General features: G+C 39.5%; 1 protein-coding gene across 4 annotated transcripts; it reads left to right on the top strand.

Annotated features, from left to right (window-relative positions):
* The first annotated feature begins 336 nt into the window (after positions 1-336).
* Positions 337-23,193, top strand: LOC105017413 (alpha-1,3-galactosyltransferase 2). Of its 4 annotated transcripts, none has more exons than XM_010882015.4 (6): positions 337-533; positions 10,825-10,876; positions 12,895-12,984; positions 19,790-19,885; positions 22,075-22,212; positions 22,341-23,193. In XM_010882015.4, exons 2-6 carry the CDS (start codon positions 10,872-10,874, stop codon positions 23,026-23,028), a joined length of 1,017 nt encoding a protein of 338 aa, XP_010880317.2. In that variant the 5' UTR covers positions 337-533; positions 10,825-10,871; the 3' UTR covers positions 23,029-23,193. The 4 variants fall into 4 exon arrangements, with proteins under 4 accessions (XP_010880317.2, XP_010880316.2, XP_010880319.2 ...); XM_010882014.4 differs by having other exon boundaries at positions 12,892-12,984; XM_010882016.4 differs by lacking the exons at positions 337-533; positions 10,825-10,876 and adding an exon at positions 13,324-13,554 and having other exon boundaries at positions 12,897-12,984.
* The last annotated feature ends 1,538 nt before the right edge of the window (positions 23,194-24,731 follow it).

The raw sequence follows: 24,731 nt of genomic DNA, 5'->3' as shown, positions 1-24,731 counted from the left end.
GAGAATAATATAAAGCTCTATTGGCAAAAAATGTAGCCTACATGCCTGTTAAAAGCTTTCACCATTTTAATGTAATCAATGGTTGGGACTGATCTTTCCTGATGACCCGTTTGGAGTCAGGTCCAACTGGGTAATCTGGAGAAATCTACCTATTAAATGATACTTGCAAAATTGCGTGAATGAATATGCAATTGCTCTACTTTAAAACTGAGGTCGCTTCAATGTCACTGGCCGTGCTCAAATACGTCTTAATGATAAATCCACAGACATGAGTGCTCTATCCATTTCTTCGGAAAAACACTACCTGTTCTTCGCCGCCCACTCACCCACCCAGTTCGTTTACCATCTTGCTTAGACGTGTGATGACAAACACGCTCAGAACAACCCGACGCCCAATGACGTGAGCAGCTTTTCCTGCAGATAAACTCTTGCCATGGTTGTTTGGAAGTAAATTTGTTGTCTGCTATTGGATGGTACTTTTCTTTGGATTATTTTATAATTGAAGCAACAATAGACAAACTAGCAACGAGCAGGTAGGCTACAACATTTCCAACTTCACCATTTACATATTTGCGGTACTTTAAATTTGGTTTTAAATTGGCTTATCATGCTTTATATTTCCGTGAAAATAGTTTAAATTACAATGTATTTTAACTAAACTCTCATTTACTGTATTTCTAGTCTACTTTTCAATCACATATATTGGTAGTCTTGCCCGCAGTAAATGTTGGGTCGGTGGTAGTCATTTGGGCTCTTACAAAAGGCAAATAGGCTCTACATAAGAATCCAATGAAGGTAGAGAAGGTACATCGTTGTTTTTATCCACAGGTTTACTCTCTCCTTAGTAGAGATCAAAAGTAGGCTACATTATCTAATTGGTGGTCGTAAAATTGTTATACCTGTGGTGCTTTTTAAGCAAAAAAAAATGTGTTTTATTATTTCTTATTCACGAGGATGAAACTTCGGCTCAATCATTGGTTACTCTTCAAGGATACTTTTCAAGGATACATCCTATTAAGTAAAAATTTGAACATAATGTTAAGCCATGCATTCACTGATCCATTCAACCGTAATAATAATTAAAGTAACAGATTTTTACTATGGTAAAAATCTACATGGGCTATGTCTCAGATTAATTTATTAACAGTTGTTATCCTCAATGTCCTGCTTTACTGGCTTTGACACTTATTTGCTCATAATTTTTAGACAAAAGCGACATACTCCAAAAGCAAATGACACGGCTAGAATCACCTGTACTTGTGCAACACTGTAAAACCTAGAATACTCAATACTTTTGTGGAAACTGATTACATAAAAATATTTAAGTCAACTAACTTAAAAATTACCATTTATTGGAACTTAATAGTTAAGATTTTTAACTCTACATAAAGTTAACTGTACATAAAAATATAGAAGAAAATTCCCAATATGCATTGCCCTTTAAATGAACAAAAGAGTTACCACCCATGACTGTATTTGTTAATGCCTGAGACATGGTTATTGAACACATTCCATTTGTCAATTCCTTGCCAACAGTTATGAACTATTAAACTGTGAATCCTTAATATTTTCATAAATCCTTATTTTGAAGTCTTGTAAGCCACCCACCATGAGTTCATCGACTGTTTATTTCAGATGCCATCAAATGATGCTGTGTAATGTCATACTGAGATCTTACCACAGTGGCTTGAAAGATTACTTAAAGGAAATTTCCAGATTTTCAAAATAAAAATCAATACTACTGGAAAAGACTTCTGGAAATACTGGGAGTTTTGGCAGAGTTGGTTTGCATAGGCACACATAATTCCCATTGGAACCACAACATCTGAAATAAAGATGGATATTTTTATGTTATTGATACAATCATTTCAGTAGCGGGTGCAAAATAAATGTTTGACTAAATGATTGGATTACTTTTGACAAATGTATGTGTTTGATGTTTGTGTAGCTAAGATGAATTAATCAGTCAAAGTACATGCAAAAAAAGGATAATAAAACGTTTCCAAAATATCAACTTGAAGCAGAGCATGCTGGGACTGGGATTTTTTTATTTAAACTTATAAAAATGTAGTAAAAGTCAGTAAAACATAAAAGTTTTAAGTTATTGGGAACATTTATCTAACTTTGAGTTACACTTAGTAGAAACATTTGAGTAAGAAATGCGTTTGGGTATACAGTGTACTGTCCAAATACCAATATAGATCAACTGTTTTACACACAAAGTACTCCTTTTATGTTCTGTAAAAAACAGTGCCGTTTGAAAGTATTTGTACAGGAACAGAAGTAGGGGAGATTCTAGCTCATTCTTCCCTTTTTAAGTCTGTGGCTGACAACTTCCTTTTTTAAAGTTAGGTCAGCAATCTTGCTTGTTCAGTGTACCTACATGTAATTAGCATTTCTTTATGCAAAAAAGGGAAAAGTATAATATACAGTGGATATAAAAAGTATACACACCCCTGTTAAAATGGCAGGTTCTTGTAAAAGAATGAGACACTGATAAATCATGTCAGAACATTTTCCACCTTTAATGTGACCTGTAACGAGAACAATCCAATTGAAAAACAAACTGAAATCTTTGAGTGAAAAATGTTTTAAAGCTGGGACAAGGACAGCAAAAGACTGGAAAAGTTGAACATCTCACACCTAATTATAAAAAGAGCATCAGAGGGTATGAGTCAGAAGGGAAATTGGGGAGGGGTTCACAACTCTGTGAAGGACTGCGCAGGCAAATAGTGCAACAATTTAAGAATAACGTTTCTCAACTTAATTGAAAAAAGTTTGGGGATCTCATCCTCTAGGTTACATAATATCATTAAAACATTCAGAGAATCTGGAGAAATCTCTGTATGCAAGGGACAAGGCCAAAAACCAATATTGGATGGCTGTGATCTTTGGGCCCTCAGGTGGCACTGTGTTAAAAACAGACACTATTCTTTAGTGGACATCTCTGCATGGGCTCAGGAACACTTCTGAAAACCATTGTCTGTGAACACAGTATGTTGCTGTTATAACTCTACCATGCAAAGAAGAAACCATATATAAACAAGATCTAAAACTGCTGGTCTGATGAAACAAGTTAGAAAATATTTTTGAGAATCAGGGATGCCATGTCTCTGGACTAAAGAAGTAAGGGACCATCCAGCTTATCAGAGCACAGTTCAAAAGCCAGCATCTGTGATGGTATGGGGGTGCAATAGTGCACATGGCATGGGTAACGTGCACATCTGTGGAGGTACCATTGATACTGAACAATATATACAGGTTTTGGAGCAACATATGCTGCATTCCAGATTACATCTTTTTTGGGGAAGGCCTTACTTTTTTTTCTAATTTCAGCAAGGCAATGGCAAACCACACTGCAGTATTGTAAATACATGTCTCTGTAGTAAAAGAGTCTGGGTGCTAACCTGGCCTGCCAGGATCAGTGCTTGTGGGTCCAATTACAGGCTCAAAATGGCAGGAAACAAATAACTTTCTCCTGGAACTTACCAGTCTATTCTTGTTCTGAGAATTGAAGGCAGCTCAGAGCGAGAAATTGCCAAGAAACTGAAGATCTTGCAGTAATGCGTAGTGGTCTCTTCACAGAACAATTCAAACAGACTCTATCCGTACTAGAAAGACGAGTGGGAAGCCCCAGTGTACAACTGAGCAGGAGGACAAATAATTTTGAGCGTCGAGATTGAGAGATAGACGCCTTGCAACAACTGAATTGGCAGCTTCATTAAACAGTACCCACAAAATACCAGTCTCAATGCCAACAGGGTAAAGCCGACTTACATTGGCTAAATCTCAGACTGGCCAATAAAATTTAAAAAAATTAAATGGGAAAAGGAACACAGACACTGGACAGAGGAAGATTGGAAAGAAGTATTATGAACAGATTAATCTAAGTTGGAGGTGATGTGATCACAAAGAGGAACATCTGTGAGACGCAGACCAAATGAAAAGATGCTGGATGAGTGCTTAATGCCATCTGTTAAGCATGGTGGTGGCAATGTGATGTTCTGGGGATGCTTGGGTGTGGTAAGAGGGACATTTATACAAGGTAAAGGGATCGTAACTGTAATTTACTTTAAATTGTACATGTAATTCTCTGTATTTCAGAATTACAGTGAAATTCTGTTTTAAATTATACATTCAAACCTTCATTTAAAATTTGTCCTGGAAAATAACTGGAAAAGTCTGTTATCAGGAAACATAAGAATTATCTGTTTTTCCACAGACTTTGATTTGCAGTTTACAAAAAACAGTATTTCTGTTTTATTATTGATATCCCAGCATGCTTTGTGGCAGTTCATTTTGTTAATGTTTGTTGTACTTGATATGAAGGTGAAAGAGCTTTTTTTTTGCCATCTTGTTCTTTATGTTTTTTGCCATCTTGTTCAGTGTTACCCTTTGGAATGTTTTTTGGGGGATTATGGTGTGCCAACTATATAAAAGAAGACTTCTATTTTGTGTGATTTGCTGCTTGGTGTGAAATTCTTAGGGAGCTCTGACTATTGTGTCTGGTGGAAGTTGGTAAGGCACGAGTCATCAAAATACAAATAGTTGATGTGTAAGTGCATAAAACTTGAAGAACAGACATTTTAAAAAGCTATTGATGACAGCAACGAAAGGGAGAATTTGAGGGAGAAAATCGATTCTTGCTGTGAAATTATTTCAATATACTTTATTTTAAGTAAAGTAAATTTCCGTATTTCTACAGATTAATAATGTATTTTTACGCTATGTAGTTTTACAACATACCTGTTTTTTAACGGTATTTTTCCGGAACCCCAGCTGCCAGAATTTTTTTTTTACACTGTGGAGAAGGAGTCCGCACAAGTCCTCAACTGGCAGCTTCATTAAATAGTACACCCAAAACACCTGTCTCAATTTCAGCAGTGGGGGGATTGTGGCCTCCTAAGCAGAGTTGTAAAGAAAAACCGTATCACAGTATGGTCAATAAAAAGAAAAGATTATGATGGGCAAAAGAAGACCGACACAAGACAGAGGAAGAACTCTGCGTAGAGGGGCATAGGGGTGTAAACGGTACGCAAAAGTCACGGTTCGGTACGTACCGAAATTCTTTATCACGTTTTGGAACGATTTCGGTACAGTGGAAAAAGACATAACAAACATAACATTTCTTTTAATTTATTGCGATGTTATAAACTTTGCTCATCGCCACTGTAGTTAAAGCTGCACTACTGGTAGGATTTTTTTTTCCAGTAAAAAATAAATAAAAACTACAGCATTGCAATCACAGGTCAGAAGCAGTATCGCACCAATGCCCGATAGAGAATGAAGTTCCCAATAATAATATGAAAAATAGCATTTGCTACCTGTTCCAAAAAAAAAGCACTAACTCAAAGTTCAATGACATTATTGTTAGCCTTAATAACGTTGGCTTAGGGTTCTTGGTTGCTAGCTGTAGAGAGCTAGTCTAGGTCTTCTTTTGCTTTCTTTGCAGTTTTCGTAGTATATGCTGTAGTAGACAAGGGAGAAATTGGCAGTTTGTCACCCTTGTCTCTAGCTGTAAAGGTTATTACCATAGACATAATAAAGAGTAGACATCGCATCGACCGCTACTGCCTACTGGCGCTGACGAGCCGTGGGGCCGCCATCTTGGACCGGTCCGCCGCTCCACTCAGAGTAATCTGTTTTGGCAGGTGAAATGAGCTGTCAGCGCATTTAATTAATCATACCTCAGTGAGGTATGCTGCAAAGGTCATACATGTAGCTATGATACAGGACACATGGTTAGGCGTATTTTAATATTCATAGTGGGGTTAACAGTAATAGAATATTCTGATATATGATATAAAGGGACCAGAGGTCCGAGATCAAAACTGTGAACATAATCCCCAAAAAGGGAGAAAAACAGGAACATTTCCAGTTTGACTATCATTCTGATTGAAACACCTAATGTGTAAATAGTGGCAGTAAAGTCAGATATATATATATATTTCTCTCATTTCGCAGCCCCCCTCCCAACATACACAAATGGGTCCCAGTCTAAAATAGCAGGATAAAATTAAATGTGACAGTTTTCATTTAAACTGCACATTTACTTTGTTGAAACGCCCTTGAAAAGTCTGCAAACTTAATGTAGCAGTATTCAAAACACAGTTACAAGTGCTTTTCAGAACCCAGAGGGAAAGAGATCAGGGTTAAGACAATCACAAACACAAAGACATAACATAAAGATAAACTTCATTAAACACAATCTCACAAACCCAGTGTAAGGCAAAGGAGACCAACATTTTGATTCCTGGAGACACACACCATGAGGCTAGAGTTCATGAAACATGAACAGAGGTATTTACAGACCCACCAACACTTACAGCAGTATTCACATATAATGTGACAGACCACTGTTTCCAGGCAGTTTTAAGGCACTGCTTTCAGTTTCAGTGTTAATCTTGTCAGAATGATGACAGATATGACATAAAGATACTATGTGTGATGAGTAAGGTTAAAGTACAGATATAAAGCTTAGAATTAGTTTTTGGATGGTGGTATTTAGGATTAAAGTCTTGAATTTTCGTGGAACCACACACATGCACACGCTCTAAAACCCCTGAAAGAGGACAGTTCTTCCTCATGCTCCCTTTCTGCAGTTCAAGAGAGGTGAGTTTGGCAATGTTGTGCAGCCTTATTTTGAGAAACACAGACACAACCAATGACAACAAGTCAGAATGATGGTTGTCGATGCCAAACAGTCTCCTCAATGTATTCCCCAAGCAGAAAAACATCCTCCGTTTTGTGTGTGACTGTCGACACCTTAGGAGCTTGCATTGGTGAAGTTTGGCGGATCACCCTCTCTGCAGCTCTCAGCACCTTATTAAAATAATAATGAAAAAAACCCATTATATTTATATAGTGCTTTACACAGGTGAGACACTACACCGAACCATCAGGTGGCGGAAGATGGCCTAGAACTGGCGTGCCGATGGATTGTAAAATATGTCTCAAGGATTGCTTATTTTCATCTTCAAAACATTGCAAAAATTTGAAACTTTCTATCAAAAACTGATGCAGAAAAATGTATCCATGCTTTCGTTACTTCTAGACTAGATTACTGCAAATCTCTTCTCTCTGGTTATCCAGACAAATTAATAAATAAACTTCAATTAGTGCTGCACACGGCTTCTAGAATCCTAACTAGAACAAAAGAATTTGAACACATTACTCCTGTCCTAGCGTCCTAACACTGGCTGCCTGTTAGGGTTAGGGCTGATTTTAAGGTTTTACTCTTAACCTATAAATCAATACATGGACTTGCTCCTACTTACCTTGATGAAATGATCCAGCCATACATACCTACACGTAACCTTAAATCGCAAGATGCAGGCCTTTTAATTGTACCTAGAATTTCTAAACAAACAGCTGGCGGCAGGGCCTTTTCTCATAGAGCTCCACTCCTGTGGAATGATCTGCCAATTAAGGTTAGAAATGCAAACTCAGTGCAAACTTTCAAGTGTCTACTAAAAACTCATCTATACAGCACGGTTTATAATTAGGTGTAGCCTGGCCCGGGGGTGTGTGGGTGACCAGTAGGCTTGATACTGTCCACCCTTGCTGTCTTGCCAGGTGGGCTCTCGTCGCCACTGGGATGCCCTCCCTCCAATGCCTTTCAGGGGGAAGAGTCACTGGCTTGTTGTTGACTCTCTGTTGTGCACTTGGGCTGTACGCTGCTAGCAATACTCTGCCCTCATTCAGGGGTTGTGGTTGGTGGGTGTTTCTTTAGTTGATGCCTGGCAATGTGGGTGGATGGACTTCCTGCCTGTTGGGCCCTGTCTGGGGCCTCCCCCAGGTAGGGCCACAGTGTCACAGTCTCAGTTCCAAGGTGTTACGCTGCTATATTATTGTGCTGGGGGATATGAGGAACTCACTACTAACTTTTCTCAGTCTCCTCCAGTATAACATTTTAGGAGGAGATGAGGTCCTAGTCCACACCTGCGGATTACCTGGTTTGGGGGGCCCGTTGCTGTCCCTGTCCTTGTCCACCTAGTCATACTTCTGACCTAGTCTAAAATCAAATAGACTCTGGATTTAGCCCAGATAAAAAAAATTATTCCAATTGGACTCTTAATATCTCACCCGGCACAGCCAGAAGAGGACTGGTCACCCCTCTGAGCCTGGGTCCTCTCTAGGTTTCTTCCTAAAATTCGACCTTCTTAGGGAGTTTTTCCTAGCCACTGAAATTCAACACTACGGTTGTTTGCTCCTTGGGGTTTAAGGCCAGGTGTCTCTGTAAAGCACTTTGTGACAACTGCTGTTGTAAAAAGGGCTTTATAAATACATTTGATTGATTGATTGTTATTCCAGCCGGCACACAATACATACATTACTCACAAGACAAAGAAATTCATTAGGTATATTTTCCAAATTGTAATTAAAAGAACACCAACCCTACCTGACGCTCTGATTGAATTAAATTGGTGCTCCAAGTGATCTTGGCTGAACCTGTATGTGAGCACATACCGCTGAACTAAATAATGAGCTTGTTTGAAAACCGTTCTACTATTAGATGTTCTGTTGCCTTTATTTTAAGTGGGGTGGGTATGAGACATGAGAGGTAACTTACTTTTGTTAGGGTGAATTACATACATAATACACAGTGTTGGCGGCCTAAAGACGCCACTGGGCTACTCTGAGTTTAGAATGTTAGTTTTGCACACAAAAAAAGTAACGTGTGTGGTTAAACCTGGACTATATTCATTCGGATCACAACATGTACCAAACTGAATGTTCTGTACCGAATGGTATGGTTGTTATACATGCACCGCTACACCCCTTGAACGGCAGTATCCTGGAGTTGCCTCTTCACTCTCTCTACAATGGAAATCAAATGTCCTTCACAAACATTTTCTAGATGTTCCCACAAACTTTGCTTTCACCCTTATGCCCAGTTCATCCCAAGCTAGCTTGATGGGAGATTATGCCTGACGTTCTATAATTTGGAGTGTACTGTCTTTCTTCTAAAGTATAGTCTGGAGTTATGTTTTAGCTCATTATCTTGCAGTAGGATGAACCCTGACCAACTAAGCATTACCCAGACGGTATTATATTGCGATGCAAAATGCTGTTGCAACCATTTTGGTTTAGGGTCCCACTCACTCTGTGCAAGTTGCAGACTCTGGATCCAGCAATTGAGCCTGAAACCATCATGTGTTCTCCTCCATGTTTGACAGTTGGTCAGACACACTGGGGAACCATAATTTCACCTTCTCGATGGCATACAAAAACCCTGTGCAATGAATTGAAGATTTTAAGACCTCAGTAGTCCGCTGGCGGTGCTTCATGGTTCAGGCAAGCCTCTTGCTCTTATAATGCCATCTTAGCAATGGCTTTCTTCCACTTGACCTGTCAAACCTGCAGCTCAAAGTCTTCTCTTCACCGTTGAAACTGAGACTTGCTTGCTTTGATCAGTGTTAAGCTGTGCTTAAAGCTGTTGTCCTGTGAGGCACCTTTCCCGCAAGCTTTTAACTCACAAACTTCTGATCAATCCTTTTGTGGTGTTGGTTTTACCAAACCTCGTCTTGTCAAAGTTTCCTGCAGTTTCTAAGAACCTTTTCATGCTGTAGGAAGCTAACACCAAAGCCACATTTATTTCGCATTGCTGGCAAGACAGCAGTAAGTTATTTAACCCCTTACTTGTTACCTGAAAAGGCCCTTTTTTGTAACTCTGAAGGTACATAATTTTTTTGTTTTTCGTAGCCTAAATGCTTACCGTTGTACCATTTCAGGTTATTCACAGGACTTGAACTGCTTAATTGTCCATGCCAATAGCTGAAAGAATGTCAGAGTAAAACCCTACTGAGAGCAACCAATAATTGTAAGCACCTGGAGTGTAACAACATTGTTGATGACAAATTGGCAATATTTTCAAAATGTTCATATTTTTCAATACTCAACATCCATATGATCTAGAGATCTATAGACAAGTGTGTTTTCCTTATTACATTCTCTTATTAAAGGTATTTCCTTGTTTAATGTTCTGCAAGGTATTTAATGTATAGTTTTTCCCCCATATTTTTTTCCAGTTATAACCACATGGGCGATGTCTCAGGAGACATCTGGACATCAACTAAACATCTTAATCTGGAAGAATAATTGCATAAAAATTCTAACAAAAATAATAGCAATTTAGAAAAAGTATTTAATAATTGTGACTTTGAAACAAATCTATTAATTCATGTGAAAAAAAAAGTTTTTAAGTGACAGTTGTAGTAAGACAAAAGCATTTATGAAACAAAGCAAAGCCCTTATGAAAATAATAGGTACGTGTCATCTGGTTAGGAATCAATATAATTAAATAGATGTATGTTTATTTAAACAATAAATATTATTAAAAAAACTGAAAGTGTGTGTGTGGAAAACAAAATCTGTATACTTTTGCATTCATTGTGCTGCCATCAGCAGTTGCCTTGTCACATTATCAAGAAAAATGACTTACTACACTTCATGCTGATTATACTTTGCTCTTCATCTTTGTTTCATTCTAGATTAATGTTTCATTTTTTTGTGCCTCATAAAAAATTTCAGATTACTGAACTATCATTTCCTATTACTGATTTACAAATGGTACATTGAAACACCTACACTTAGAAAATACGAGAATTGTTCAGGGGATTGAATACATTTACAAAGCAAAGTATTTTAGACCTTCTGTCAACAAGCTATTGAAAACCAAATGAAGACATTTACTGAGACAGATATTGATATTTTGATTTGCTTAAATCACAACAATAATATTTTTGTGATACACAGTTCAATATTGCCAGAATGTTATCAGTTTTGGTATTCACTTTAACATTATACATTTAATTCCCTCAGCATATTTGTTTCACAACTCTGAAAACATCTTTGAAAAAAACAAAACAATGAGGTAAGCTGTGACCTTTTTAACTATTATTTTCTAGGTAAGTATGATATGAACACATTAAATGTTACATACATTTTCTGTGAGCAATCACAATGAACTGTCTTGCTCACTGGGTTTTTCATCTTGTCGGCTTAAGGATTAGAACCAACAACATCTTGTTTTGAGGCTATCCTGCTGCCCCATGTTGATTTTACATATATTATGTGATTTCAGTCTTATTATCTATTATCAATCAATGTGTAAGTCATCTGAGTACAATGTTTCAGTTTGGGATATGTCGATGTAAAATAATGCCTGGAATAGGGAAGTCAGGATAACAGAATTTTGATTCTTTAGATACAATACCAGAGAAATTACACAATTCTTGATGCATATTTTGATAATACAAAAAAAAGTGTAATACATCAATAGTGAAATGAACAATTACCATTTCAACATATAATATTTTGTAAGGAAAATTCAAAAACGTATTACAGAATCAACAAATACATTAAACCTTCGGTTTAATCTTTTAATGTACCAACACGTGTCTGAATCATCAAGTCGGGCCAACATTTTTTTACTTCAGTTGTAACAAAGAAAATTCTCCCATTAAATGTGTTCCACAACTTTTAGGCAAGTAGTGCTGTTGAGCAAAAACAGATCCCCAAATATTATTTTAGTTTTAGCTAATCGTAACGTAACTGTCACTCCTAACACTAAATACTGAGCCTTAAACATAGCTTGTGCTCTAAATTTCAGAGGTTAAGACCAATTCTACTTACAGATTTGCAGATATACAATATATTACACATCCTGCCTAAAATGGAGGAAATGCTTAATGTGCAATGTATCTTAACTAACAAACACTTCAGTATAATTTCCCATGCTTATTGCCTGCCTACAATGTGTTCTTCAATCAAGTGTCCATTCAAAAGTTTGGGGTCAAATGGTTATTGTAGCTGGAAATGGCTGATTTTTAACAGAATATCTACATAGGCGTACAGAGGCCTCCTCTTCATATTATAGTTAGAGCAAGTTTAAGCTGTTCTGTGTAGGGAGTAGTACACAATGTTATTTTAGTTTATCGGCTATTTAATCGATTAGCTTTGAAAAATGATAAACTTTGATTAGCAATCACAATGTGCCATTTGAACACCGGACTGATGGTTGCTGATAAAGGGCCTCTGTACGCCTATGTAGATATTCTATTAAAAATCTGCTGTTTTAAGGGAAAATCCAGCAGCGTTTTTAAGGACAAACCAGATAAGGAACCAGGCAAGCCTAGGTCAGCCGGCCCGCAGTTAAGTGATAAATGTTGTTGCCCTCACTGGATTGAAACTAGGGTCTCCCACGTGAGTGGCTGTCTAGAACCACTACACCACAGTGCTACACGTTTGCCCAGTGTCGGTATAGTATCTACTGTACCTAGAAAAATGCCACTTCTGAGAAAAGGTTTAGCATTTAGTTTCACTATGTAAATTCTGTGCAGTTACATTTGTAAACCTTCTCAAAGCATTCAGTGTTTTAATGTCCTAGATTGTGTGTGTGTGTGTGTGTGTGTGTGTGTGTGTGTGTGTGTGTGTGTGTGTGTGTGTGTGTGTGTGTGTGTGTGTGTGGGGGGGGGGGGGGGGGGGGGGGGGGGTTTAATAGGACACTAAGGTTAAGGTGTGCTTGGGGTAGAAGCACATCTCTCTGTCCTGATTTTGAGGCTCTTGGATCATCTCTGTCTGCTGTATGGCAGCAGGGCAGGACACCCAGGGTTTGAATGGTTATATATTCTGGCGCCTGCCTGGAATACTACACTTCTACAATATTTGAATGTCTTTCTTTGTCTCTGTAACATTGATAAGAGGGTTTAACATCTATTATGGTAACTTCTATGTCTTAAGTAATAATGGAAATGAGAATGTTTTCAAAATGATGGTCTTGGCTGAACACAAAAACGTTATTGCAATTTGTGCTTTGATCTAGGATTTACAAACTCACAATGAGATCCCTATTATACTCTCTGAAATGTTATCTTGTCTGTTTTCCAGCAGAATAATTTACAAGGCAAAGCGTCTATTTGAATTTGCATTCTGTTCTGTTATGCTGCTCAGCATTGTCTACTTCATACCTACATCAGTAAGGTAAGAATTATATTCATTAAACAGCTACTTGTTGCTGATTGGCTAGAAATTGACTTCTAAAATGCATGTTTATTCCTGATATAGGGGACAGTTTGTGTTACGACCAAAATAAATAAAAATACAAAAAATAAATGCTACAGAATATCCTCCCCAGGACCACACACAAACTTGCTCTCCATTTCCCTCCCTCTATTTTCTAACAAAGAAACTAGATTTTTCAGCTTTTCTCTTAATTTGTGTATTCCATGGCACGCACAACATTCCATGGGGCACAATGGTGTTGAAGGATGAGCTATAAGCAATGAACAGCATTCTCACATATGTGTTCCTTTTGTCCAGATGAGAGTGAGCAGAGTAGAGGATCAGAGCGATGGCATCCTCTGTGGATCTGTTTTGTCTGAAGACAAATTGTAGCAGGTCAAGTGTTGCAGGCATGGAGTCTGTGATGTGTGTTTTAACTAGCCGCTCAAAGCACTTCATGGTGATTGGTGTGAGTGCTACAGGATGGTAGTCATTCATCCAGAGGACCTTTTGCTTTTTGGCACAGGAAGAATTATGGACTTTTTGAAGGTGAGGACCACTGACTGACGTAGCGATAGGTTGAATATATCAGTAAAGACATCAGCCAGTTGGTCAGCACAGACCTTGAGAACACGGCCTGAGATGTTATCTGGTCCAGGAGCCTTGTGGGTGTTAATCCTTTTTAGGGCTTTACAGACGTCTGACCTGGTCATTTGGGAAGGGCAGCCGTCCTGGTCCATTTGAGTATCCATGACAGGGATGATGTTCTCAAAGCGAGCATAGAAAGAGTTCAGTTCCCCCACACTACCTGTATTGCCTTTATAGTCAGTGATGGTTCTCAGACCACTCCACATGTTCCTGGTATTGGAGCCCTGGTAGAGAAATTCTAGACGTCTTTAACTAGAATATGAAGAATACATAAATTGTGTTTTGGACCAGAAAATGACATGCTCGGAAACATAACATTTATTTTAATACACTGCTCAAAATCATTAAGGGAACTCTAGTGGTTATATTATATTGTGCACAGACTAACCTAACATGAATACTGGGGAAATACACTGCTCAAAGAAATCAAGGGGACATGTAATTATCACAGTATAACACCAAGTCAATTAAACTTCAGGGATATCAATCTTTCTAGTTTGGAAGCATAAGCGATTGTGTGACCTGTTTTTGTGCAAATGACACCAGGTGCACTGGAGAGGCAACAACAAGACAACCCCCAAAAAGGGAATGGTTTTGCAGGTGTTGGCCACAGACAGTGGATCTCTCCTTATCCTTCTTGACTGATTCTTCTCAATTTTTGCGTTTTGCTAGTGTCCTTGTCACAGCCCATTCAGGTTGCATAGGTAGTCCAGCTCCTCCAGGATGGCACATCCATACCTGCCGTTGCAAGGTTTGCTGTGTCTCCCAGTACAGCCTCGAGAGCATGGAGGAGATAGCAGGAGATGGACGTTACACAAGGAGAGCTGAACAGGGATGTAGAAGGGCATCAACCTGGCAGCAGGAACTGTCCTCTGCTGCTTTTGTGCGAGGAGGACAGGAGGGAGCACTTCCAGAGCCCTACAAAATGAGCAGGCTACTGGTTTGCATGTTTCTGACCAACTGTCAGTATGGCAGACGTCCATGAGGATAGCATGAGGGCCCGATGTCCTTTAGTGGGACCTGTGCTCACAGCCCAGCACTCTGCAGCTCAATTTACATTTGCCAGTGTGGAATCTGAGCATTAACAATTACAATGTGAATGTACATTTCATTGTAGGTGAATGTGCCTAGATAATGATAACAACAGATACCTCTCTGATTAGATTATCTCTCTGTAGGTTGCGCTCTACTAATCCAAGGAATGTTTACATTGACCATTTGGCATGGGGGCGTTACTGTCTTGGAAACCTGATATTTGCTAGGTAGACACACCCTTCAATGTACACTCACCTAAAGGATTATTAGGAACACCTGTTCAATTTCTCATTAATGCAATTATCTTATCAACCAATCACATGGCAGTTGCTTCAATGCATTTAGGGGTGTGGTCCTGGTCAAGACAATCTCCTGAACTCCAAACTGAATGTCAGAATGGGGAAAGAAAGGTGATTTAAGCATTTTGAGCGTGGCATGGTTGTTGGTGCCAGACGGGCTGGTCTGTAGTATTTCACAATCTGCCTCAGTTACTGGGATTTTCCACGCACAACCATTTCTAGGGTTTACAAAGAATGGTGTGAAAAAGGGAAAAACATCCAGTATGCGGCAGTCCTGTGGGTGAAAATGCCTTGTTGATGCTAGAGGTCAGAGGAGAATTGGCAGACTGATTCAAGCCGATAGAAGAGCAACTTTGACTGAAATAACCACTCGTTACAACCAAGGTATGCAGCAAAGCAGTTGTGAAGCCACAACACGCACAACCCTTGAGGCGGAATGGGCAACAACAGCAAAGACCCCACCGGGTACCACTCATCTCCACTACAAATAGGAAAAAGAGGCTACAATTTGCACGAGCTCACCAAAATTGGACAGTTGAAGACTGGAAGAATGTTGCCTGGTCTGATGAGTCTCGATTTCTGTTGAGACATTCAGATGGTAGAGTCAGATTTGGCAATAAACGAATGAGAACATGGATCCGTCAATGCCTTGTTACCACTGTGCATGCTGTGGTGGTGGTGGTGGTGGTAATGGTGTGGGGGATGATTTCTTGGCACAACTTTAGGCCCCTTAGGGCCAATTGGGCATGCGTTTAAATGCCACGGCCTACCTGAGCATTGTTTCTGACGATGTCCATCCCTTTATGACCACCATGTACCCATCCTCTCATGGCTACTTCCAGCAGGATAATGCACCATGTCACAAAGCTCGAATCATTTCAAATTGGTTTCTTGAACATGACAATGAGTTCACTGTACTGAAATGGCCCCCACAGTCACCAGATCTCAACCCAATAGAGCATCTTTGGGATGTGGTGGAACGGGAGCGTCCCACAAATCTCCATCAACTGCAAGATGCTATCCTATCAATATGGGCCAACATTTCTAAAGAATGATTTCAGCACCTTGTTGAATCAATGCCACGTAGAATTAAGGCAGTTCTGAAGGCGAAAGGGGGTCAAACACAGTATTAGTATGGTGTTCCTAATAATTGTTTAGGTGAGTGTTACTGTCAGCATTGATGGTGCCTTTCCAGATGTGTAGGCTGCCGATGCCACACACACTCATGCAACCCCATACCATCAGAGATGCAGGCTTCTGAACTGAGCGCTGATAACAACTTGGGTTGTCCTTGTCCTCTTTAGTCCGGATGACATGGCGTCCCAGTTTTCCAAAATGAACTTCAAATTTTGATTCGTCTGACCACAGAACACTTTTCTACTTTGCCACAGTCCATTTTAAATGATCCTTGGCCCAGAGAAAAACGCCTGCGCTTCTGGATCCTGTTTAGATACGGCTTCTTTTTTTACCTATAGAGTTTTAGCTGGCAACGGCGAATGGCACGGTGCATTGTGTTCACCGACAATGTTTTCTGGAAGTATTCCTGAGCCCATGTTGTGATTTCCATTACAGTATAATTCCTGTATGTGATGCAGTGCCGTCTGAGGGCCCGAAGATCATGGACATCCAGTATGGTTTTCCGGCCTTGACCCTTACGCACAGAGATTGTTCCAGATTCTCTAAATCTTTGGATGATATTATGCACTGTAGATGATGATAACTTCAAACTCTTTGCAATTTTTCTCTGAGAAACTCCTGTCTGATATTGCTCCACTATTTTTCACTGCAGCATTGGGGGAATTGGTGATCCTCTGCCCATCTTGACTTCTGAGAGACACTACCACTCTGAGAGGCTCTTTTTATACCCAATCATATTACCAATTGACATAATAAGTTGCAAATTGGTCCTCCAGCTGTTCCTTATCTGTACATTTAACTTTTCCGGAAAGTTTAGGAATTGCAACCATTTTCATACAGTCCCCTTATTTCAGGGGCTCAAATATAATTGGACAAATTTTCACAATCATAAATAAAATGTTAATTTTAATGCTTTGTCGAGAATCCTTTGCAGGCAATGTCTGGAACGCATTGGACATCACCAAACTGCAGTTGTCTTCAGTTGTTCATTGTTCGTGTGTCTTTAATGGGTATTACGTTTCATCTTCAGCAAGTGAAATGCATGCTCGATCGGGTTGAGATCAGGTGATTGACTTGGCCATTACAGAATATTCCACTTCTTTGCCTTAAAATGCTCCTGGGTTGCTTTCGCAGTATGTTTTGGGTCATTATCTGTCTGTAAAGTGAAGTGCTGTCCATTCAACTTCCCTGAATTTGGCTGAATCTGAGCAGACAATATATCCCTATACACTTGGGAATTCATCAAGCTCCTTCTTTCTTCTGTCACATCATCAATAAACACAAGTGCCCCTGTGCCATGGGAAGCCATGCATGCCCATGCCATCACACTGCCTCCTCTGTGTTTTACAGATGATGTGGTATGCTTGATCATGAGCCGTTTCAAGCCTTCTTCATACTTTTTTCTTCCCATCATTCTGGTACAGTTGATCTTAGTTTAATCTGTCCATAGAATGCTGTTCCAGTACTGGGCTGGCTTTTTTACATGTCCTCTTTGTCCTCTTCTATGAGAATATTTCCATGTGCTTTTGTTTTCATGATTGCAACTTGAACAGGTAACTGGAGAGCTTCCAGTAGAGCCATTAGATATATCACTTGATGTAGTAACTGCCCATTCCGCCTTCTCTTCCCCCTCAACAAGTTCAGGATTCATAAAGGGGTGAACTTTTATGAATTACAGTTGTGCTCATAAGTTTGTGTACCCTGGCAGAAATTGTGAAATATTGGCATTGATTTTGAAAGTATGACTGATACAATTTTTATTTAAGGGTACTGATCATATGAAGCCATTTATTATCACATATTTCTTTGGCTCCTTTTTAAATCATAATGATAACAGAAATCCCCCAAATGGCCCTGATCAAAGGTTTCCATACCGTTGAATGTTGGCCTTGTTACAGACACACAAGCTGACACACACAGTTGAAAATGGCAATTAAAGGTGAATTTCCAACACCTTTGGCTTTTTAAATTGCAATTAGTGTCTGTGCTGTTGTGGAAATTCTTGAAGTGATATATACTTGGTCCTATACATGTATAAATGGGTTACTATTTAAACCCATGTTGGAGGTTACCTTCTCCATCTGTGTATGAATAGTCAATGAGTTTGTTAGCTCTCACGTGGAAGCTGAGCCATGGGGAGCAGAAAAGAACTGTCAAAAGACCTGCGTAACAAGGTAATGGAACTTGATACCAAGCCAAGTTCAGGTAGACCAAGAAAGATTTCAGCCAAAACTGCCAGAAGAAACAAAGAAAAACCCACAGGTAACCTCAGGAGAAATACAGGCTGCTCTGGAAAAAGACGGTGTGGTTGTTTCAAGGAGCACAAGGAGCTGCATGGTCGAGTTGCCAGGAAGAAGCCTTTACTGTGCTAATGCCACAAAAAGCCTGGTTACAATATGCCCATCAACACCTTGACACACCTCACTCCTTCTGGCACACTGTAATTTGGAGTGACGAGGCCAAAATAGAGCTTTATGGTCACAACCATAAGCGCTATGTTTGGAGAGGGGTCAACAATGCCTATAGTGAACAGAATACCATCCCCACTGTGAAGCATGGTGGTGGCTCACTGATGTTTTGGAGGTGTGTGAGCTCTAAAGGCACGGGGAATCTTGTGAAAATTGTTGGCAAGATGAATGCAGCATGCTATCAGAAAATACTGGCAGACAATTTGCATTCTTCTACACAAAAGCTGCACATGGGACTTTCCAGCACGACATGTTTGGAAATGGTTTCATTTGCGTTCCTGTACATTACAATTACATGCCATGCACCTGTTGTTTTTTTCACTGTCCAGGCCTGGATGTTCAACGCAGAATGCGTCTTTTCCATAACACCCATGGCATGTAAATCTCCAATAACTACCTTAGTTGCAGCCAGGGTTTGAATTATGGGAGGGATTCGGGGGGTTCAATTTGCAGTGGTCTCTTAATTTTAACCCTTCTGTTCCTTACTCAAAACCTTCTTTTTCGACTTTTTTGGAAAGGAAAGAAAAAAGGTGCAGTGGTATTTTTTCTGGAGTTGTACAAATGAATGTTGTCATTAATATTGTATCAATGAAAAATCTTTAATATATTGTGATGTAAGTTTTGGGCTATATCGACCAGCCCTAGTTCATATTTATGTTTTATTAGTAATTATGCTTTCTCTTGTTTTGGTCGCGACAAATGAGACCTAACCCGTTCGCTTCTTTAGTTCTATAAACTTAAGAACTAATGAAACACACCACTGGCTGACATCTAGAGCAAACACAATATGAAAACTCATGAATTAATAACATGGAAACATTTTATGTAAACAAAAACAGGTCATTTCTACTAGTAATATGTTTGTATGTGGGAAGCCATGGTATAAACAATGTAAACACCTCAGTTTTGTAAATTGCCTTTGAAAACTCTGAAGGGTCCATTATTTCCAAGGTAATGTACAGAATGTTGTTTATCATTAAAGTACCATATGGTAATGTACATTACCATACCCTTTCAATAATCAAACAATGCCTTCCATTTACCAATACATGGCTGAAAGTATTTATTGAAGACATTTTAAATGCATGCTGTGTGGTTTGTCCTGTACCTAGTTAACTTTTTGTAATTAGAAAAATATTACCAATTACCCATTGAAATGACATTTTCAAAGTTTTGACTAAGCATGTTGTCTTGCAGGTACTTGGAAGGGATAATCCCCATGGACCAATGTCATCTAGCCCCTGGAGAGAAACTGAAACTAGGGGACAATATAGATGCCTCACTAGACCTCTGGTAGGGCCTTTTCGTTGGTTATTATTTTGTTGGCCTTGTCATAATCAAATGCTACAAGTTACTTGCACACTTGAAGTCCTACCCATGATTTAGCTTGTTTACATTATGAGAGAGAGAATATATCTCTAGATAAACTAATATAAGTCTAAATGATAATTTGACCGTTTGAATTTATACCGGCATGTTTGAGAATTGTGGCTGCCAATCGTGGGAAAATCGAGCGATAAGCATCCTCACTACACATAAATGTTATACAGTTCAAACACAGTTGTCTTCACACTTGCAAAACTACAGGGAGTGGGGCTCTATCGGAAATGTGGCGCACACTAAGTTTACACAACAAAATAATCTATCATCTCAAATTTTCTTTGATATATCCTTGAAAATGTAGCGTAATGTAAATAAGGATGCTGGGAACTGGGAGCCACCCTCCTTCCCAGGGAGCTGTCCCACTTACTAGGGCATTAAATGTCCATTGTCAAGTAACCTTTTAAGACAGATGGGTGACATACTTGCATGTCAAAGTTTATTTGTCAAATGCACCAAATAACACAGCGTCATCCTGTGTTAAGTTCCAGGGTCCAGACCTTAGGAACAAGCTAAGTGGGCACAATAGTGTTGAAAGCTGCGCTGTAGTCCACGAACAGCATCCTCACGTATGTGTTGCCTTTTTCCAGGTGGGAGAGGGTGTGTGTCGTCAGGGTGATGGCATCATCTGTAGATCTACTGGGGCGTTATGCAAATTGAAAGGGGTCCAAAGTGTCAGGAAGGGTGGAGCAGATGTGAGTTCTGACCAGCTGCTCGAAACACTTCATGATGGTGGAGGTCAGTGCTACAGGGTGGTAGTCATTCAGTGAATGAGGCGGCAGGCTGGGCATCATTGCTGTTTCTCTTTTTATAGTCTGTGATATGTCACAGTCCACACCATAAGCTTCTCATGTCAGAGCTGTGGTAGTTAGACTCCAACTTATCCCTGTAGTCTCTTTTGGAATCTCTGATGGTCTTCCGTAGGTCATATCTGGACCTCCTCAGATCCTCCAGGTCCCTGGAACTATAGGCAGAGAACCATGCTCTGAGAATAGCATGGATATTACCATTAACCATTATCATCATCTTCAAAGAACAGACAGGCAAACAAAGAAACTTGCATCTTTGCTGAACAGATAAAAATCCCTATAACCCGGTCAGCGTTATAAGTTATGCTAACTTATAAGCGGTCCCATAATTCAATGCCAGCCACATTAACTTGGCTGACATCTGACTCAAAGTCCTTCTCACTTCAGAGCCTGGAACATTTTTTTTTAATGTTGTTGGGAAGAGGTGTTGATACTGAAGGAGATATGCTCCATTGGTTGGATATTTCCATGTAGAATTGAAGTAATCATGTTTTACTAATTCAACACCCAACGAAACCATGTTGACATATGTTTCCTTATCTCTAAGACAGAGAGTTCAGGAGAAAGCTTGTGGCGTTGTGCATGCAAATAGCTAGAAAATAAAAATACATCAAAACACACATTTTCTGAGTGAATATTATAGTTACAATAGGCTCCTGTCCTGACCTGTGAGTCATTTTAGTTATGTCAGCCTGACATAACTAAAATGGCAGCGTTCACTTGGGAGTTGGTTTTTGTACCTGTAGCACAACAACATTTAGCAACTGTGAACTGCCTTTTGAAGAGTTATTTGCAAGCATCAATCACCTTTTTGTACGGGGGCGGACCTGTACGCTGTTTGAGAAAGGCCCAGTCATATGAACGTCCTGCGGGGCCAAGGTCTTTGTCATAGCAGTCAACCCCCACCTTTCCCATAAAAGCAGACTTTTCCAGTCCCCATCTACAGCAGTCTTTTTTTAATTCACCCATATGATTTCGTCAGGATGTAACATTACAAAAAAAACAGCACACCCACGGCATGGCTGTTTCTGTATACACATGTAAACATGCCTTGTACTGAAGCCATTATTTACAGATTTTGTGGGCAGAGAGAACATGTTGCATGTTTAAATCTACGTGATGGAGAGCACGAAAGAAAAGTAAATTATCCTGACTTCCATGCCATTCTATCCAAATTCCTCGTTTTGTCTTCCTGAAGGTTCAGATTTCAAACACACACTTGTCTTAAGCCACAGCTTTTTGGCCATTGTTGTGAAACCCCATGGCCCAGTTTGTCATTTTCTCACCTAACAGGTCGAGGGGAGATGTTCAGACCTGCACCACATGGGGGGCTCCTGTGATCTGGGAGACGATGTTTGATCCAGACAATTACGACCAGGCGCACAGCAGGAACCACTCCTCTGTCACTCTCACCGTATTCGCTGTGGGCAGGTTGTCTGTTGTTTCTGTATTATTATTATTTTTTTAAATATGTCAAGACTTTTATAAAACACTTGTCACCCAAGTATCTTTGGAAATGTTCTTGCTGAAACTGAGTTTCTGATCATGACTACCCCAAGGTATCTGGATGCCTACCTGGAGAAGTTCCTTCTCTCTGCCGAGCGTCATTTTATGGTGGCTTTACCCGTCACATACTATGTGTTCACGGATATGCCGGAGAAGGTGCCAAACATCGCGCTTGGAGCCAGACGGAGCCTGAAAGTTATAAGGGTGCCAACATATTCTCGTTGGCAGGACATCTCCATGATGCGCATGAGGACAATTGCAGAAGTCATCGAGTCAGAGATTCGTCACCACAGCCAGTATGTCTTCTGCTTCGACGTGGACCAGGTGTTTGTGGGTCGGTTCGGATCTGAGGCACTGGGAGACACTGTGGCTGTGCTCCACGCCTATTATTACCACCGGCCACATTTCATGTACACCTATGACCACAACCCCAGGTCCAGGGCTTACATGGAGACTGGGGACTTCTACTATCATGCTGCTGTGTTTGGAGGCTCGTGGCAGAGTGTGAGGAATATGACAAGGACCTGTTACCTGGCCATCATGGAGGACAAGGAGAACCAGGTGGAGGCTCTGTGGCATGACGAGAGCCACCTCAATAAATACCTGTGGGTGCATAAGCCTAGCAAAGTTCTGTCTCCTGAGTACTGCTGGTGTGGCGATATCGGCTACCGTGCTGACATTCAAAAGGCCCGCTTACTCTGGGCAAAAAAACAATATGACACACTCCGGGTTACAGTGTGAACCTCTGTGTGATCATCTAATGTGCAAAGGTGCTTCTGAATGTGGTTTCATTAAGTAATGACCAGATTGAGAGTGCACAGGTTTACTTTTTCACAGAATTGCACTGAATTAATGCTGCACTGAATCTTTTTTTTTATTGTAATTAAAGTCAGATTTAAAATACAAACAAATACAACAACTATACAATTGCGTGCATGTGCTTGCCGATATATAAGCACAATTGTGTGTGTGTGTGTGTGTGTGTGTGTGTGTGTGTGTGTGTGTGTGTATTTCTGGTCAGGATTGAGCCGAACATTTAGTGGTCTCGAAGTGTATATATGTCTATAATATGATATCTATATGTTATGAGATATACCACCGTTCAAAAGTTTGGGGTCACTTAGAAATGTCCTTGCTTTTCATGAAAACATACATGCAATGAGTTTGAATAGGAAATATAGTAATTAACAGAAGTAATGATCTTTAATGGAAATAAGTCTCTTTCATATTTTGCTTTTGTCAAATGCTTTGACTATATTTCATAATTTAAAATGTAATTATTATTTTCATAATATTTATATAATATTAATTATTGTTTGTATTATGAATTGGAATTTTGTTTTATGAAGGTTTATTGGCCAGTTGAAATCAGATTCAAAAACTACCTTTTTAAAAAGATCTGGGCGGGACTTGGCCCGACCGATTTACTCATTGGCCCGCCTAGAAATTTGTAAGGATCTGGATCGAAACAACACCCAATCATGTTGTCTTTATGCAGTTGCTATGAAACAGAAGATAAACATGTAACATATTAGAATTATCACGGCCAATTCAATCCAGAGCCATATAGATAGATCATAATTTAATGGCTCTGCAATCTACAGTGAATTTTATTTTTCTATTGCTATGAAACAGTACCTATACGTGTAAAGTACATCCTATAAGACATCATTGCATGCATTAACCAATCATAGAGTAGATTTGCTTTATTCAAATTACATTTACCTACAGTATACATTAGAAAAGCACCCTTTTCTTAGTTAGAGGCTATATAGCAACAAATTACCAAGCACGCGTTGAGCAAGTTCACTCCCAACCTGAGGGAACAGCCGCAGCGGACAGTGCAGGTAGTACCACAGTACCATAGTGCAGGTAGTACCACAGTCTTCTCAAGGTTCTTCTTACCCTTCCAATGACTACATGCACTGGTGAGCGACTCTTTTGCAGCGTCAACCATATAAAGACAGTGGGTAGAAACTCCATGCTTACAGGGCACCTAAACTCTGTGTCTGTTGACATTCAGACCTTACAGACAGCTTAAATTATGAGGTGATAAAACAAAATCTCACCGTATCGTACGTTAGTAGCAATTAGTAGGACTAGTACATTTGCGATTGGAACGGATATTTTCTCTTTATTGGTAGGCTACATCTAAAATATATCACGATATGCTGAAAATGGTCAATACTTCCCATTTAAGTGAGGTTTTCAAACTTTAAAAGTATTTTTTTCTACATGGCATTATGATTCATGGGCATTTGGTAATTGCCATTACCAAATGCCCACATATTGTGTAATCCATTAAGAGAATTGAGTGAATAAAAAAAATGTTTTACTGTTGCATAGTAAATAATTAATTTGTCTGTTGTAATTCAGTTTTAATTTTGTTTATGAATGGCACAGTGTTTGAAAACCATGTGTGTTCAATGCTGCCTATTGCCTTC

This window comes from Esox lucius, chromosome 17, assembly GCF_011004845.1.
Source record: "Esox lucius isolate fEsoLuc1 chromosome 17, fEsoLuc1.pri, whole genome shotgun sequence".
NCBI lineage: Eukaryota > Metazoa > Chordata > Actinopteri > Esociformes > Esocidae > Esox > Esox lucius.
The sequence above is the reverse complement of the archived record's forward strand: the minus strand, read 5'-3'. Positions and strand labels throughout refer to the sequence as shown.